The sequence below is a fragment of the Silurus aristotelis genome, assembly GCF_946808225.1.
Source record: "Silurus aristotelis genome assembly, chromosome: 10".
NCBI classification, from domain to species: domain Eukaryota; kingdom Metazoa; phylum Chordata; class Actinopteri; order Siluriformes; family Siluridae; genus Silurus; species Silurus aristotelis.
In genome coordinates this window covers 18,523,863-18,542,671 of record NC_139583.1, presented here as the reverse complement: position 1 = coordinate 18,542,671, position 18,809 = coordinate 18,523,863, and the positions used below count along the sequence as shown (strand labels likewise).

Here is an 18,809-nt window from a genome sequence, read left to right as displayed (position 1 = left end):
ACATTCACACACATACACTCAAAAAGATAAAACACAAAGTGCCAGAACACTATAAAAAATAAATAAAAAGAGTTCAAACTTAAAGGGATATGCTGCAACCTATCATGTTTCTTTGCACTAAATGTGGAATACCATGCTCAAAAATTACATACCATACTTATGACCAGGTAACCTAATACTTTTGGCAGTTGATTTCGGATTTCTTATTTTTTGCATGTTTGTTTCAGATCATCAAACGAATTAAAATATTAGTAAAAGATAACACAAGTGAAAACAACATGCAGTTTTTAAATGAAGGTTTTTATTATTGATGGAAAACAAAATCTAAAACTACATGGCCTTGTGTGAAAAAGTGTTTGCCCCCTGATAAAACTGTGGTTTATCACACCTGAGTTGAATCTCTCTAGCCACACCCAGGCCTGATTACTTCCACAGCTGTTCATAATCAAGAAAGCTCTTAAATAGGCAGAGTTCCAAGACAAAAACTGCTGCTAAGCAAAAAGAACATAAAGGCTCGTCTCAGATTTGCCAGAAAACATCTTGATAATCCCCAAGACTTTTGAGGAAAATACTCTGTGGACTGGCGAGACAAAAGTTGAACTTTTTGGAAGGTGTGTGTCCCATTACGTCTGGTGTAAAAGTAACACCGCATTTCAGAAAAAGAGCTTCATAACAACAGTAAAATATGGTGGTAGTGTGATGGTCTGGGGCTGTTTTGCTGCTTCAGGACCTGGAAGACTTGCTGTGATAAATGGAACCATAAATTCTGCTGTTTACCAAAAAATCCTGAAGGGGAATTTTCGGCTATATCTATATCTATATCTATCTATATCTATATCTATATCTATATCTATATCTATACACACACACACACACACACACACTGTTTGTTTGTTTTTTTACAGTTTTTGTCCTGTCTATACAATGCTACCAGAACACCTTTTCCACAAAATAACTAAGGCATTTCCAAAAAAAACATTATTCTGCAGAAAACACACTGATCAAAATTAGAGAACACTTTCAGATACCACCCAGTTATTGGTGTTAATCTGGTACCTGGTGCTGATTTCCTTGATTATCTGTCAACCCCTATTTAACTGGCAGACTACCTTCCAGTTTCACTGACTCTGCAAGATGCTGGGCTGTTCCAAAAGGACTGAAAGCCGCAGCAGGTTGTCCAGATGAAGGCCAAAGGGATGACCTTATCAGCCATAGCAAGACAAGTTGGTTGTTCCAAATCTGTGATTTCAAAAATATTGAATCTTTACAACATCACAAACTCATTCAAGTCCGCCAAGATGGCTGGTTGTCCACGGAAGACAAATACAAGAGAGGACGGGATACTGCAGAGGAGCTCAATGGGCAATTGTTTCCACACTGCAGCTGGAATTGCTCACCAGTTCAGCGCTGAACAGGGTAAGGATCTGTCTCGTCATAGTGTCTCAACGTTTAAGAGCTTTTGGACTGAAAGCCCACTCTGCAGTGACCAAACCTCTCATTAGCAGAAATAATCAAAAGGCTAGACTAAGCTTTGCTCCAAAGCTTTGGTCCAAAGTTCATGTCAGTGATAAAAGCAAGTTTAATTTATTTGGGTCCGATGGGAAACATTATATTCGGCGACAAACTGGAGAAATACTGAACCCAAAGTGTGTAAAGAAGTCAGTGAAAAGTGGAGGAGGAAGCGTCATCGTTTGGGGCATGTTTTCTGCAGCAGGAGTTGGGCCTCTTATACAGCTACATGGCAGAGTGAATGCAAATGTTTATCAGAACCTTCTTTAACAAAATATGGTTCCTTTCCTGTGTTCATCACCCAATCAGCTCGCAGTGTTCATGCAGGACAACGCTCCATGTCACACAGCAATACGGGTAAAGCAGTTCCTTGAAACTGAAAACATTGAAATATTGACATGGCCTGAACAGAGTCCTGATCTCAACCCAATAGAGAACCTCTGGAAAATCTTTGGCGACAAAGTTATAGCCAAGAAACCCACTACAGTCACCGAACTGTGGAGGAGACTAAAAGAAGAATGGACCAAAATCACACCAGAGCAGTGTGAGAGACTAGTGCTGTCCTGTGGGCGCAGATGTGCTGAAGTCATTCAGAGCAGAGGCCTGTTGACTTCCTACTAATTGCTGACTGTTGTAACCTTCAGAAAATTTTGTCGTAATCTTTTTGTTAATAAATAAAAATAATGTTTTTTTTTTTTTTTTTTGGAAATGCCTTAGTTATTTTGTGGAAAAGGTGTTCTGGTAGCATGGAATAGACAGAAAAAAAACTCCTTCAACCGTTGAGCAGTGAAGATGACATTACTTCAGAATTGTTCAATTGTTTATAAATTGTTCTCTAATTTTGATCGCCTGTGTGTGTGTGTGTGTGTGTATGTATGTATATATATATATATAGAGAGAGAGAGAGAGAGAGAGTGAGGAAAATAAGTATTTGAACACCCTGCTATTTTGCAAGTTCTCCCACTCAAAAATCATGGAGGTGTCTGAAATTGTCATCGTAGGTGCATGTCCACTGTGAGAGACATAATCTAAAAAAAAAAAAAAATCCAGAAATCACTATATATGATTTTTAAACTATTTATTTGTATGATACAGCTGCAAATAAGTATTTGAACACCTGTCTATCAGCTAGAATTCTGACCCTCAAAGACCTGTTAGTCTGCCTTTAAAATGTCCACCTCCACTACATTTATTATACTAAATTAGATGCACCCATTTGAGGTCGTTAGCTGCATAAAGACACCTGTCCACCTCATACAATCAGTAAGAATCCAACTACTAACATGGCTAAGACCAGAGAGCTGTCCAAAGACACTAGAGACAAAATTGTACACCTCCACAAGGCTGTAAAGGGCTACGAGGAAATTGCCAAGCAGCTTGGTGAAAAAAGGTCCACTGTTGGAGCAATCATTAGAACCTTTTTTTTTTTTTTTTTTTTTTTTTTAACCTTTATTTTTTACAGGCAAGTCATTAAGAACAGGTTCTTATTTACAATGGCGGCCTAACAAAGAAGATGGAAGAAGCTAAACATTACTGTCAATCTCCCTCGGACTGGGGCTCCATGCAAGATCTCACCTCGTGAGGTCTCAATGATCCCAAGGAAGGTGAGAAATCAGCGCAGAACTACACAGGGGGAGCTGTGTGGAGCTTTCCAAGGTTACTGTTGGTAATACACTAAGATGTCATGGTTTGAAATCATGCATGGCACGGAAGGTTCCCCTGCTTAAACCAGCACATGTCCAGGCACGTCTTAAGTTTGCCATTGACCATTTGGATGATCCAGAGGAGTCATGGGAGAAAGTCATGTGGTCAGATGAGACCAAAATAGAACTTTTGGGTCAAAATTCCCCTAAACGTGTTTGGAGAAAGAAAAATAATGAGTACCATCCCAAGAACACCATCCCTACTGTGAAGCATGGGGGTGGTAGCATCATGCTTTGAGGGTGTTTTTCTGCACATGGGACAGGGCGACTGCACTGTATTAAGGATAGGATGAACGGGGCCATGTATTGCGAGATTTTGGGGAACAACCTCCTTCCCTCAGTTAGAGCATTGAAGATGGGTCGAGGCTGGGTCTTCCAACATGACAATGACCTGAAGCACACAGCCAGGATAACCAAGGAGTGGCTCTGTAAGAAGCATATCAAGGTTCTGGCGTGGCCTAGCCAGTCTCCAGACCTAAACCCAATAGAGAATCTTTGGAGGGAGCTCAAACTCCGTGTTTCTCAGCGACAGGCCAGAAACCTGACTAATCTAGAGAAGATCTGTGTGGAGGAGTGGGCCAAAATCCCTCCTGCAGTGTGTGCAAACCTGGTGAAAAACTACAGGAAACGTTTGACCTCTGTAATTGCAAACAAAGGCTACTGTAACAAATATTAACATTGACTTTCTCAGGTGTTCAAATACTTACTTGCAGCTGTATCATAAGTATTCGAACATCAAGTATTTGAACGTGTGTGTGTGTGTGTGTGTATATATATATATATATATATATATATATATATATATATATATATATATATATAAATAAATATATAAATAATTATATTTGAGGGCATACGCAGAATACTGGTTTCATAGTTACGAACCTGTCACTTTGTTGGCAAGATGTTTTGCTGAGTTGGACATGTTGGCTCTCTTTGCTTGCGTTGTTTTGTAACATTTCTTACAGATTTTGTGATGGGCTTGCCCTGACTGTCAGCAACTTAAGCAAAATAATGGCACTTCTGCTTTAGCTACAAGTTATGGGTAGTGTAGCTACACGATCTGTTCAGGAAACACTATTTGTATAGTTCTTTATTAGTACTCTTGGTATAAATACACATTTTTGGTGAAGTAGATACATTTGCGCAAACAAATACTTATTTGGATTAAACATTATCTAAGACTCTTGACCTGTACCTATTTTATTTATTTTGCTGTTGTCACATTTTTGGCTGATTGGATGCATGAATGTGCAATTGTTTGAAATAAAACTTATAATGTAGAACTGTTTCTACTCACATACCAGTAATTATTTACATTTAATCATTTAAGAGGAGTTAACTATTTAATGTTTGAGTACATGGTGACTGAGTGAATAAACTTGCATTGTACACAAACTGTGGATAATGTGGAAAAGTAGATAATGTGCATATTTAAAATTCTATTTTCAATAAACATTATATAATTGAATGTGACTCTAACTAATGTGTAAGATGAAATTTTAACATTAATATTATAATATTGTTTAATTATATGTATTTTGTTATAATTAATGTATGTATGAGGTTTTTCCAAAGCTGAAACTGAAAATGTGATCAAGACAGCATGTCTGAAGCACATTCTCTCGACCGGGCACTGTGTTCTCAGCTAAGCAAAACAGAGAAAGATAAAAGATTATCTTTGTACAGAATGGGAAAACATCTGTGTGCAAAATGCGTCACTAGGGAGAAGTGAACTGGAACAGCACGGGAAACAAATGATTAGTATTATTATGGAACAAACCAATCAGTATAATATTGCAAGGTCGTGATAAGAGAATTAATAATATTGTCTTAAACAGCGATTGAAAACAATTGATTATAATGCAATGTCGTAATTGAAAACAATTGATTATAATGCAATGTCGTAATGGTGGTGTGATCTCGAAGGTTGAATAACAGCATAAAAACATTGTAAAAGGGTTTGATCGGCGCGCTTGGGCTCAGTGCAGCATTGTCTGACTGAGGAGCGTCTATTTACTTGTGCAGAGGTAAATAAAATTGTCTATCTTTATTCTCATGTCGACTCTCTGTCTCTTTTCTGATTAATAGGACTAGAAAGCAAATTTTTAACTACACTCACAACCTTACAAAATAACTGCAATTAGCCATTTTAGTCAAGTTTATTATTTAAGTGCATGGTAATGGTAAATAATTTATTTCCTTAGATTGCTGGGATGCTTAAAGACAACGAGAAGATTCAGTCCAACCCTGCCACTGTTCCCAGTGAGGATGACTCTGAAATTAAGAAAATTAAAAAGGTAAAGAAATATGAAAAAAGCTTGGTCTTTTAATCATTCACCTGATCATGTTATGGCAAGGTAATAATAAAATTATCAGACTTTAGCCAGTAAGGTTTGACAAACTAGTCATATAAATGATCAAAATAAGAGATATTGTTTTGCACATTGTGTTATAATAATTTTAATGTTGAATAATGTTTGAACCAGATTGTTTAACAAGATTTTGGAATTTGAGAGTATGCCTGAGGAATGAAGAAGGAGTGTGCTGTGACCGTTTTTTAAGAATAAAGATGTGCAGACCTTCAGTAACTACAGGGGAATTAGGTTGATGAGTTGCACCATGAAGTTATGGGAAAGAGTAGTGGAAGCCAGGCTGAAAGAAGAGGTGACCATCTGTGAGCAACAGTATGGTTTCATGCTGAGGAAGAGCATCACAGATGCATTATTTGCTTTGAGAATGTTGATGGAGAAGTATAGAGAAGGTCAGAAGGCATTGCATTGTGTGTTTGTAGATTTAGAGAAAGCGTACGACAGGGTGCCAAGAGAGGAGTTGTGGTATTAAATAAAGAAGTCAGGTGTGGCAGAGAAGTATATGAAGGTGGTGCAGGACATGTATGAGGACAGTGTGACAGGAGTAAAGTGTGCATTGGGAACGACAGACTGGTTCAAGGTGGAGGTTGAATTGCATCAAGAATCTACTCTGGGCCCTTTCCTGTTTGCAGTGATGATGAACAGGCTGACGGACGAGGTCAGATGGGAGTCTCCATGGACTATGATTTTTGTGGATGTTATTATTATTTGTGGTGAGAGTAGGGAGCAGTTCGAGAAGAGCCTGGAGAGATGGAGGTACGTGCTGGAGAGAAGGGGAATGAAAGTCAGTAGAAGTAAGACAGAGTACATGTGTGTAAATGAGAGGGAGGGCAGTGGAGTGGTGCGGTTGCAGGGAGAAGAGATGGAGAAGGTGGAGGAGTTCAGGTACCTGGGGTCAACAGTGCAAAGTAATGGAGAGTGTGTTAGAGAAGTGAAGAAAAGAGTGCAGGCAGGTTGGAATGTGTGGAAAAGAGTGATAGCAGGAGTGATTTGTGATAAAAGGGTATCTGCAAGAGTAAAAGCGAAAGTTTATAGGACTGTGGTGAGACCTGCAATGTTGTATAGTCTGGAGACAGTGGCATTGAGTAAAAGACAGGAGCTTGAGCTTGAGGTAGCAGTGCTGAAGATGTTGAGATTTTCATTGTGAGTGACGACGATGGACAGAATTCAAAACGGGTTTATTAGAGGGACCGCACATATAGGAAGTTTTGGAGACAAGGTGAGGGAGGCTAGATTGAGCTGGTTTGGAAATTTGCTGAGGACATGGGGTATATCCGTAGGAGAATGCTGAGGATGGAGCCACCATCCATTGTGACTTCTTACTCGTATAATCAGTCATCAATGGCCATGTATGTTTAGAATTAGTTTTAGAGTTGTTTGATGCTGTTCATTAGTTTTAATTCAAATCTATGCTTAAAAAGTGTCAGACAGCTATGTTTTGTTGTTTTACGGTACAGTCAACACACAGGATTTTCATACCAGGCATCACTACTCCTTGGTTTATATGTTGGCTGTCCAAGCATGAATACTGCAGCAACGATCATTAGTCTGATAATGAATTTACTGTGTATAAGTCCTCAGATGGAAGATAAGCCAAAAATGAAATCACACTCAAGATGGTATTCAATAGCTAAAAAAAAGTACAATATACAAACACCATGGCCTTTACATGTTGACAAGAGATGATGGTGAAGTCTGCTCCTAACTTTGGTGGACAGATCTGCTGGAGCCCCACACATAGTCCCAAAGTATATTCTTCCATGATACACATAAGCTAAAATGAATTACATACATATTTTCTATATATACATATTTTACATACATATCAAATGTAAGTCATACAATACCGTAATTTCCGGACTATCAAGCGCACCCAAATATAAGCCGCACCTACTAAATTTTACAAAGATTTTTATTCTAAACATAAATACGCCGCACCTATCTATAAGCCGCAAGTGCCTACATTGAAACTAATGACCTTTACACAGACTTTAACGAAAGACAGTGCCTGTACTACGGCTTGTATCTAAACAGTAGCCTACCAAGAAAGTCATTGTTCACTGTCTTCCTCCTTCCTTTCACAACAATTTCTCTTGGCATCGTCGTGCATTTAAAAATCAATATTGGTGGAAATTTTTCTCCCGATGTCGTGCAGCTCAAAACACAGGTGAAGTGTGTATTTTCATGCCCGGTTGTTTGTAGCGTAACGTCGCCTTCCTGTTGACAGTCCGAGTGAGCGTCAGAGAAACCTCATCCATATTTATTATGTGGTGCGGGCCGATTCAGTGGGAGCGTGCTTGATTTAATATAAATAGTTTCATTGATTCACCCTCACCTATTCGGCAATTTAATTGGTCTAATGTTATGGGGAACAGTTTTTTGGCTTGAAGCTTGTGAAACCGGGAAAAACCCAGGAAAAATCCATAAATTAGCCTCTTTGTTGTTTAAGCCGCGGGGTTTTAAGAGTGGGGAAAAAAGTAGCGGCTTATAGTCCGGAAAATACGGTAATTTTGTGACTAGTGAAGGTCTTGTCTCACACATACAAGAAAATATCCAGGTGATTCTCTTTGCCCCTGACAGAAAAAACTAAATATTTAAAGTCAAAAGTTTAGATCTATATCTCACAGTTTACACTAAACTTGTCTGACGATACACTATCTTAAAAAACTGTATAGGTACAGAGTTTCTTGCGTGGTTGGATGTGTCGGAGGAAGTGGAAGACCATTATCCAGGATTACATTCGTTCACCGCATGCTGAAAGCATGAGAAAGAGAAACCAGGTGGTATTTAGCATGCTGGAAGCTGAGGCTGAGTATGTCCAGCAACTCCACATCCTTGTCAACAATTTCCTTCGACCACTCCGCATGGCTGCTAGTTCCAAGAAGCCACCCATTACTCATGATGACGTCAGCAGCATTTTTCTGAACAGGTACTTAAATTAAAAACATACATGTATAAGCTTTTTGATCGTTCATATATTAATTTCTTTAAATTAATTAAAATCACTTTTCTTATGGGGCATTACTGAATCCTTATCAATTGTAGTTCTTGTTTTCACATTTGTGTAGCTTTTACTATATATATATATATATATATATATATACATATATATATATATATATATATATATATATATATATATATATATATATATGTATATATATGTATATATATATATATATATATATATATATATATATATATATATATATATATATATATATATATATCAGGATTCTGTCCTACTTGATACTAACACCATGGGTTTCAATTTAAATTTTATTTAACAGTAGAGAGGGAAAATAAATATAAAAATTTCTCATGAGCAATTTTTGAAGGGGACACAAATAATACAGTCAAAATTGTACTTATAAAGATATGGTTTAGGTGCACTGAAAAAAATATCTTATGTCCATTTTCCTTTTCTCTGTCATTTTATCTAGTCTATGACATTGCAAGGCAAGTGTATTTATACTGTAGCACATTTTATACACAATGGTAATTCAAAGTGCTTTACATAAAGAAACTAAAACTATCATAAAAAAAAAATATTACATTAAAAAAAAGGTTTAAAATTTTCTTTAAAATTAAGACACTTAAGAACAAAATAGAAATTGATTATACAAAAAAATACAGTGGGGTCAGTTCGGACGTAGCACAGTGCTCATTTAGTAAATGCACAGATAAACAATATGCTAATTGTGGCCGCTAATGTTAAGCTAACATTATACCAAGTCGTCCCAAATAAAACACTGCATGAGAAAAGGCTTTGGCGTGTTAGTTGCACACTGCACTATGCTACAAGCTATTGTAAACAAGCTAGCGTTAACTAGATAAGTCATATTTTAATCGCTAATATAGCAGATTCATGGAAAATTACATCGGTAATCAGCATTTTTGCCGCAACTAATTTATGAATGCGATTGCATTAACTAGATTAAAGAGAATCGCTTTATTTAGTGAATAAAATACCTTAGTCAATGGAGTTGAACATTAATTGAGCCGCAGACACACTCCTGACTCGTGTGTGTAGAGTAGGTGAGATGAACAGGGAAAGCAGGCAGTGGGTCCAACCACTGTGAGGAAAGGGAGGGGGAACTCAACTGTTTCTAAATGCAGTTTTTGCGTTTTTTTTTTTTTTTTTTCTATGTGCGATATTTAAAAAAAAAAATATTTTACGCCCATGACTAACGCTAATAATGCTCCAAAACCCACCACCATGGCCACATAGCAGGCAGGAAGATAAAAACTAACTTTATGCTAGTTAAATAAAAAACCCTTCTAAATACAAAGTAATATTTGTAAATGATGACAAAAAAAAAAACCCTGACTTTGATTTTAATGCATCTTGTCTAAAGAGTTAAGCCTAATGAGTATGCATCCCCAAAATGAAGAAAGCCCTCCCAAATACAGTTATATAGACCATGTTTATCTGAAAACATCACACCTCATTTTACAATTATTCTATTTACTCAAAACAAATTAAACTATTTTTTATTAACAAAAACATAAGCCACAAAAAAGTTCTATTATATTTATATTTGCATCATCTATTACCTAATGTGAATTTCTATTGAATCGAGTTATTTCAGTAGAAAATTAGTCACGGTTGGCCAAAAATTTGGAGAATGAAAAATATTCATTTCACTTAGTCTGCTGCCTCAGTTTTTATGATTGCAATTTGCATAGACTCCAGAAGGTTATGAAGAGTATCAGATGAAAGTCACTCTTTGCTATGAAAATAACTTGAATTTAATTCTTTAATCATTGTTCTTCTTCTGTTAACCATTGTTACCTGCAAGAAAACATCTAAAATTGATTCAGCTGTGACATTGAGGCACCACCAGTGCAGAGTTTGCTCAGGAATTGCAGCGGGAAGGTGTGAGTGCATCAGCATGCACAGTGAGGTGAAAACTTTTGGAGGATGGTCTGGTGTCAAGAAGGGCAGCAAAGAAGCCACTTTTCTCCAGGAAAAAAATTAGGGACAGACAGATATGTTGCAAAAGGTAACAGGAATTGGACTGCTGAGGAGTGGGAAAAAGTCATTTTCTCTGATGAATCCCCTTAAATCCCCCTTTTGTTTAGGGCTTCTGTAAAAAGCACAAGGCAGCACTACAATCAGTCCTGTGTCATGCCAACATTAAAGCATTATGAGAGCATTTATTTGTGCGGTTGCTTTTCAACCAAATGGGCTTACTCACAGTGATTTTTTTGCCTAAAAACACAGGCATGAATAAAGAATGGTACAAAAACATCCTCTGAAAGCAACTTCTACCAAAAATCCAAGAACAGTTTGGTGACAAACAATGCCTTTTTCAGCATGATGGAGCACCATGCCATTAGGCAAAAGTGATAACTAAGTGGTTCAACAAAACATCGAGATTTCGGGTCCATGGGCAGGAAACTCCCTAAACCTTAATCCCATTGAGAACTTGTCAATCTTCAAGAGGTGGGTGGACAAACAAATACACAAATTCTGTCAAACTCCAGGCATTGATTATGCAGGAACTTGCTGCCATCAGTCAGGATGTGGCCCGGACATTGATTAACAGCATGCCACTATGAACTGCAGAGGTATTTTACAAGAAGGGTGTAGCAACTTACATAGTCAAGGAATGGAACACAAGCACCAAAAACAGGTATCAGTGACTTAACTGGTGATCAGAAATGAGTGGACTCATATGAGTTCTATACAGAGTCTCTCGAAGGGAACCCCAATGAATGGCAGTGATGAGGGGTGTGGGGTCCGGTTTGAATAGTGTGTTCGCATTGGGGCTGCACTTCTGCTTCTATGCCCAGCCGTTTCTCTCTGTGTTCTTGCCACTAAATATCCACCCAGAGGGTGTGTGTGAGCCAGGTGAATTACCGAGTCTGTATTCCTTTTTTGGAACTACCACAAGATTTCATGGTTGTCCTGTTGGCTCATGTGGTATTATAATAACCCATTCTTTGTTATAAAATATGCTTGGGGTAGCTGCTGGCCTGGTTATTATTTTCCACCCTTGATTTGTAGTAACTGGCTCCAGCAGTGTTTCAGGCAGTCATCTTCCTTTTGTTCCCAGCCAAAATTGCACACATTAGACAGGGAGTTAATGTTATTTGATTTACCATCTACTCCTGTGTCCTCTGTCATCCTCGCAGGCCATTAGTGCTGGCTGTGTCTGTCTAAGCCTCTGGCATGGTTGTGTCTGTCGCTATTTTCCCCTAAAGGTTTTATGAGTGGTGGGTGGGTAGGTTGGGATCCCTGGCCAATCCCTTCTGATGAGGCAGGTCAGGGATTATGCCTGGTATCTATGGCTACTCACTTTTTTGTTCGTGACCCAGGCCCTGGCATTGGGCACCTCTCGTAGGTCTCCATGCACACATGCTACTGGAATGGTTTCTATCATTTTGGCCTCGTTGACTAGGGCTTAGGGTCTGGCCAGTGCAATACTGCTACCCTTGTCCAATAGTGCCTTGGTGTCTTGGGCATCTACATACAGAGAGTGAATGCCAATCCTAAAAGATAGAATTGGAGCATGAGAACCGCCCACTTGATGTCCAGGCACTCCTTTTCTATGGTGCTGTACCATAACAGCTTTCTTGGACCGACAACTTCTGTCCTATGTACAGCACCGGGCGCTCCTCCCCCTCCACTGCCTGGGACAACACGGCACTCAGCCCCCTGTCTGACACGTCTGTCTGCAAGACAAAGGGGAGAGAGAAGTCAGGAGAATGTAAAAGCGGTCCACCACAAGGTGCAGCATTCAACTGACATCAAGCACCCCTTGCGGCCGTATAATTATTCAAAAGGGAAAAACTCTCTGGAGGCTTGTGGGACCTCTCGTACTGCGAATAATAGAGGCTTGAGCCACCTATCCTAGTTCCGAAAAATATTTTTTAAGGGTTTGATTAAATCACTTCACAAAGCCATCAGTTTGAGGATGATAGACGCTAGTATGGATCTATTTAATCCCCAATAATCTGTAATGTTCGCGTAGTGTTCGTGACATGAAGGCCGTGCCCTGATCAGTCAGGATCTCTTTCAGGATTCCGACCAGAGAGATAACACTGAAGAGATCGCTACATGCTGAGATGTTGCAGAGAGGCACTGCTTTCAGGTATCACATTGCATAGTCTACCAAAACTAACACAAAGCAATGCCCTTGTGCAGTCTGCTGTAATAGCCCGACAAGGTCTGTTACAATTCTTGCAAAGGGGACCTGGATTAAGGGTAATAAACAAATAGGTGCTTCTTTATGGCAAGCGGGTTTACCAATAGACCAAGATGGCAGCACGTGCACAACGCAAGGCCCAGCGTCTCTCCAGATTTTGCGATTCAGTAGTAATTTCTTCACTAACTGCAAGTTTATTCACTCAGATGGAATTTCACATATCTCATACAGCAGACAAACATTATTAGACATCGGTCACAACTACAGAGAGGGACTTTCAATGAACTTTGAACTCTCTCAGGAAATCGCTTGAATACCGTGGACCGCTGATCCAGATTGGCCGGCAGGGAGACCCCAGTGCCGGCGCCGAGGCCGTAAACAAAGGAGGGGGAAGCGAGGTGGCATTAGGGCTAGGCTAAAGCTAAACCTGCATCAACCATCTCCTTCAAGCATCTTCTTTGCTAATGTACGGTCTCTCCTGAACAAAATGGATTAACTGCTGCTCCAGATAACATCACACAAGCGGATTAACTAATGCAATGTCATGATTTTTACAGAAACATGGCTCAATGACAATTTTCCCAGCAGCGCCATTGAGCTCAGGTTTCGCAGTGTTTTCTTGGCGGACAGGATGGCAGTGGACTCTGGTAAGCGCAGGGGTGGAGGGCTGTGCATTTATGTTAACAAATCATGGTGCACAGACTGCAGAGCTGTTCATTTAGAGTATTTGATGATTAAGTGCAGACACTTATTTACTGAGAGAATTCTCAGCCATTGTTGGTGACTGCAGTGTACGTTCCTTTGGACGATAATGCTAAGCTAGCTAAGGAATGAAACAGTCTGCACATCCCGAAGGAGCTATCATTGTTGCTGAAGATTTCAACCACTCCAACAGTACTACCAAAATTTCACCATAATGTCTTCTGCTTTACCAGAGGGGACAACTCACTGGATCAGGTATACACAAACATTCCTGGGGCATACACGGCCATTCCCCTTTCCCCCCTCTTGGTTCATGCTACCAAAATACACACCACTGATCAAATGGGTGAAACCTGCATTTGAGGATAGTAAAGTTATGGCCAGAGGGAGCTAAGTTTGAGGATACTGACTAGAACATGTTTGCCTCACAGGCCACACTGGACTCTCACACAGACATGGACATTTACACATCATCGGTTTTGGATCATATCAACACGTGCATTGACAATGTCACTACCGTCAAACACGTGAAATGCTTTCCTAATCAGAAGCTGTGGATGAACTCTGAAGTCCATCTCCTGTTAAAAGCAAGAGATGCTGCTTTTAAATCTGGCAACGCAGAGGACTACAATAGAGCCGTTGCCAATCTAAAAAGAGGCATCAGGAGAGCCAAGCTCACATTCAAACTCCACATAGAAGAGCACTTCCACAACTCTGACACCAGACAAATGTGGAAAGGCATCCTGACCATCACAGACTACAAACCAACTCCTCGATCTCAACCAACCAGCAGTGCCTTTCGCCCAGTTGCACTCACCCCTATCGTTATGAAATGCTTTAAGAAACTAATCCCTGAATCACCTCCCTGCGGGCCTACCATCTTAGTGGACCCACACCAGTTTGCCTATCGCCGAACAGGTCGACAGAGAATGCCGTTTCCACTGCTCTTTATTCAGCCCACACCCACCTGAATAAAAACATCTACATCTTCTGCACCTCCACTTGTAGATGTATTCTGGACTTTCTCACCAACAGACCTCAACCCTCAATTATGAACACTGATATCCCACTCATTGAGCACCTTTACTACAGCAGATGTCTGCGCAGAGCTCACATCATCATCAAGGACCCTTCACATCCCAGTCACAAACTGTTTACTGTCCTTCCATCAAGAAGGAGATACAAGAACACATGCGCACCAGAACTAGCATCATCACACTACTGAACTCTATATTACATCGTTAGATCACTGTGAAAAACACTGTATATAATTTCTGTACAATTCTACATACAATGTACATATTACATATTGTATTTTTTGATACTCCTTATTTTTTTACACATATTGTGCTTTACATACATCTGCACAATTTTGATTTGTGTCTATTTATACCATACTGTACATTCTGCCTAATATTTTACATTTGTGTGTGTGTGTGTGTGTGTGTGTGTGTGTGTGTGTGTGTATATATATATATATATATATATATATATATATATATATATATATATATATATATATATATATACAGTGAGGAAAATAAGTATTTGAACACGCTGCTATTTTGCAAGTTCTCCCACTTAGAAATCATGAAGGGGTCTGAAATTGTCATCGTAGGTGCATGTCCACTGTGAGAGACATAATCTAAAAAAAAAATCCTATTTTAATAGTTTAAAATAGTTATAAACTATTTATTTGTATGATACAGCTGCAAATAAGTATTTGAACACCTGTCTATCAGCTAGAATTCTGACCCTCAAAGACCTGTTAGTCTGCCTTTAAAATGTCCACCTCCACTACATTTATTATCCTAAATTAGATGCACCTGTTTGAGGTCGTTAGCTGCATAAAGACACCTGTCCACCCCATTCAATCAGTAAGACTCCAATTACTAACATGACCAAGACCAAAGAGCTGTCCAAAGACACAAGAGACAAAATTGTACACCTTCACAAGGCTGGAAAGGGCTACGGAGAAATTGCCAAGCAGCTTGGTGAAAAAAGGTCCACTGTTGGAGCAATCATTAGAAAATGGAAGAAGCTAAACATGACTGTCAATCTCCCTCGGACTGGGGCTCCATGCAAGATCTCACCTCGTGGGGTCTCAATGATCCTAAGGAAGGTAAGAAATCAGCCCAGAACTACACGGGAGGAGCTGGTCAATGACCTGAAAAGAGCTGGGACCACCATTTCCAAGGCTACTGTTGGTAATACACTAAGACGTCATGGTTTGAAATCATGCATGGCACGGAAGGTTCCCCTGCTTAAACCAGCACATGTCCAGGCACGTCTTAAGTTTGCCAATGACCATTTGGATGATCCAGAGGAGTCATGGGAGAAAGTCATGTGGTCAGATGAGACCAAAATAGAACTTTTGGGTCATAATTCCACTAAACGTGTTTGGAGGAAGAAGAATGATGAGTACCATCCCAAGAACACCATCCCTACTGTGAAGCATGGGGGTGGTAGCATCATGCTTTGGGGGTGTATTTCTACACAAGGGACAGGGCGACTGCACTGTATTAAGGAGAGGATGACCGGGGCCATGTATTGCGAGATTTTGGGGAACAACCTCCTTCCCTCAGTTAGAGCATTGAAGATGGATCGAGGCTGGGTCTTCCAACATGACAATGACCCGAAGCACACAGCCAGGATAACCAAGGAGTGGCTCTGTAAGAAGCATATCAAGGTTCTGGCATGGCCTAGCCAGTCTCCAGACCTAAACCCAATAGAGAATCTTTGGAGGGAGCTCAAACTCCGTGTTTCTCAGTGACAGGCCAGAAACCTGACTGATCTAGAGAAGATCTGTGTGGAGGAGTGGGCCAAAATCCCTCCTGCAGTGTGTGCAAACCTGGTGAAAAACTACAGGAAACGTTTGACCTCTGTAATTGCAAACAAAGGCTACTGTACCAAATATTAACATTGACTTTCTCAGGTGTTCAAATACTTATTTGCAGCTGTATCATACAAATAAATAGTTTAAAAATCATATATTGTGATTTCGGGATTTTTATTTTTAGATTACGTCTCTCACAGTGGACATGCACCTACGATGACAATTTCAGACCCCTCCATGATTTCTAAGTGGGAGAACTTGCAAAATAGCAGGGTGTTCAAATACTTATTTTCCTCACTGTATATATATATATATATATATATATATATATATATACTTGTCTGTCAACCTGTCCATCACCACTACAAACAGAATATGACTCAGAGCCGATCTTTGATGCATGCAATATATATATATATTAAATACAGTGGAACCCGGTTATCTTGCCCTCGGTTACCTCGACAACCCTATTAAGTCGACGTTTTTGAAGTGGAACCGCCAAATTCTTTTTCTAAGCATTTTTTATCGGTTATGTCGACTTTTTTTATGTCGCCGAACCCTGATATCTCGAGCACAAGGGGGGAAAAATTTGCCATTTAATGTCGGTTATCTCGGTGCAGCCGCAGAAGAACTCGCGGAAGTGGCGGAAAAATCAAGCCTAACAGATGCTACAGGTGTTGTATTGTATACTGGTGAATCTCTGCTGTTAGTTAGTGCTAGTGTTCTAGTTGAGAGCCGTTGAGAGAGTGCCGGTGGGAAGGCACGTACCGGGAAACGCATGAGCGATAACAACGACCGCGGTGAACCAACATATACCAACAATAACGGACAGTGAGAGTGTGGAAGTTTAAATAGGAGCTGGTGATGATGCTAAACGAGCACCATATGTGCGCGATTAAAGCCGGGAGCTTCAGAGAAAGCGGCCGAGAAAGCACCTGACACGCTGAAGGGGGCGTGGCAGGTGGATTCATGACAGATAATGTCTGTATGTATTTTTATAGCATGCCTTCATCAAACAAATCGCGGCAACGCTGTTGTGTAAAAAAACCTTCAAAAACACGTGCATGCACATTCTCATTTATTAACGCACATCATGTACATAAAGAAATTTTAAGCACGTTAATATATTGCCGCCATTTTGATTTTCGTTTATCTTGATCATCGGTTACCTCGATGCTTTTTGGCACCCCCCCTAGGACATCGACATAACCGGGTTCCACTGTGTGTGTGTGTGTGTATATATATATATATATATATATATATATATATATATATATATATATATTTATTTATTTATTTATTTATTGCATGCATCAAAGATCGGCTCTGAGCCATTTCCTGTTTGTAGTGGTGATGGACAGGTTGACAGACGAGGTCAGACAGGAGTCTTCATGGACTATGATGTTGGCGGATGATATTTGTGGTAAGAGTAGGGAGCAGGTTCAGAAGAGACTAGAGAAGTGGAGGTATGCGCTGGAGAGAAGAGGAATGAAAGTCAGTAAGAGTAGGACAGTGTGTGTGAATAAGAGGGAGGGCAGTGGAGTGGTGCGGTTGCAGGGAGAAGAGATGGAGAAGGTGGAGAAGTTCAGGTACCTGGGGTCAGCAGTGCAAAGTAATGGAGAGTGTGTTAGAGAAGTGAAGAAAAGAGTGCAGGCAGGGTGGAGTGGGTGGAGAAGAGTGGCAGGAGTGATCTGTCATAGAAGGGTATCTGCGAGAGTGAAAGGAAGAGTTCATAGGACTGTGGTGAGACCTGCTATGTTGTATGGTTTAGAGACAGTGGCATTGAGTAAAAGACAGGAGGTGGAGCTGAAGGTAGCAGAGCTGAAGATGTTGAGGTTTTTGTTGGGAGTGACGAGAATGGACAGGATTAGAAATTAGTTTATTAGAGGGACAGCGCATGTAAGATTTTGGAGAGAATTGAGGGAGGTGAGTTTGAGATGGTTTGGACATGTTCAGAGGATGGACATAGGGTATATCGGTAGAAGATTGCTGAGGATGGAGCCACCAGGAAGGAGGAAAAGAGTTTGGCGGTTTATGGATTTGGTGAGAGAAGACATGCAGGTAGTTGAGTGGAAAGAGGCAGATGTAGAGGACAGAGGGGTATGGAGACTGATGATCTGCTGTGGCGACTCCTAATGGGAGAAGCAGAAAGATGATGATATTGCATGCTGTACATATGCTACATATTTATCTGCTACAATTGCTACTTTTTCCACTTGTGGTAGATCTACCAGCTGACATTCACAACATGCTGCACACCATCTACGCACATCACCAGGCCTCTAGGTGGTCTAAGGTTTACTTGTTTCCCAATTTTCCGGCCATTGGGTTTATGGTGAGTTGCATGAAACAAGCTCCCTGCGGCTCTTTGTTACCAACAACTGGGTAATTTCCTTGTTTATTCGAGTGTTCTGCGTCACTTGTTACAGTTTATCTTTAATGACTGCGAAGTATGGGTAGGAAAGCTCAATGTCTGGCTGGACTCACTGACCATCGATTACTCTCACTTGCTCAAAAGCATGCCTGAGAGTTT

The 18,809-nt window shown here is 40.0% G+C and overlaps 1 protein-coding gene across 5 annotated transcripts in view; it reads left to right on the top strand.

The window, feature by feature from the left end:
- Positions 1-18,809, top strand: part of rasgrf1 (Ras protein specific guanine nucleotide releasing factor 1) — a 188,324-nt gene that overhangs the window by 49,887 nt on the left and 119,628 nt on the right. For all 5 annotated transcript variants that reach the window (XM_083552609.1, XM_083552606.1, XM_083552605.1 and 2 more), the window contains 2 exons: positions 5,420-5,512; positions 8,260-8,513. In XM_083552609.1, coding sequence (XP_083408735.1) covers positions 5,420-5,512; positions 8,260-8,513 — 347 coding nt within the window. The remainder of the gene's footprint in view (positions 1-5,419; positions 5,513-8,259; positions 8,514-18,809) is intronic.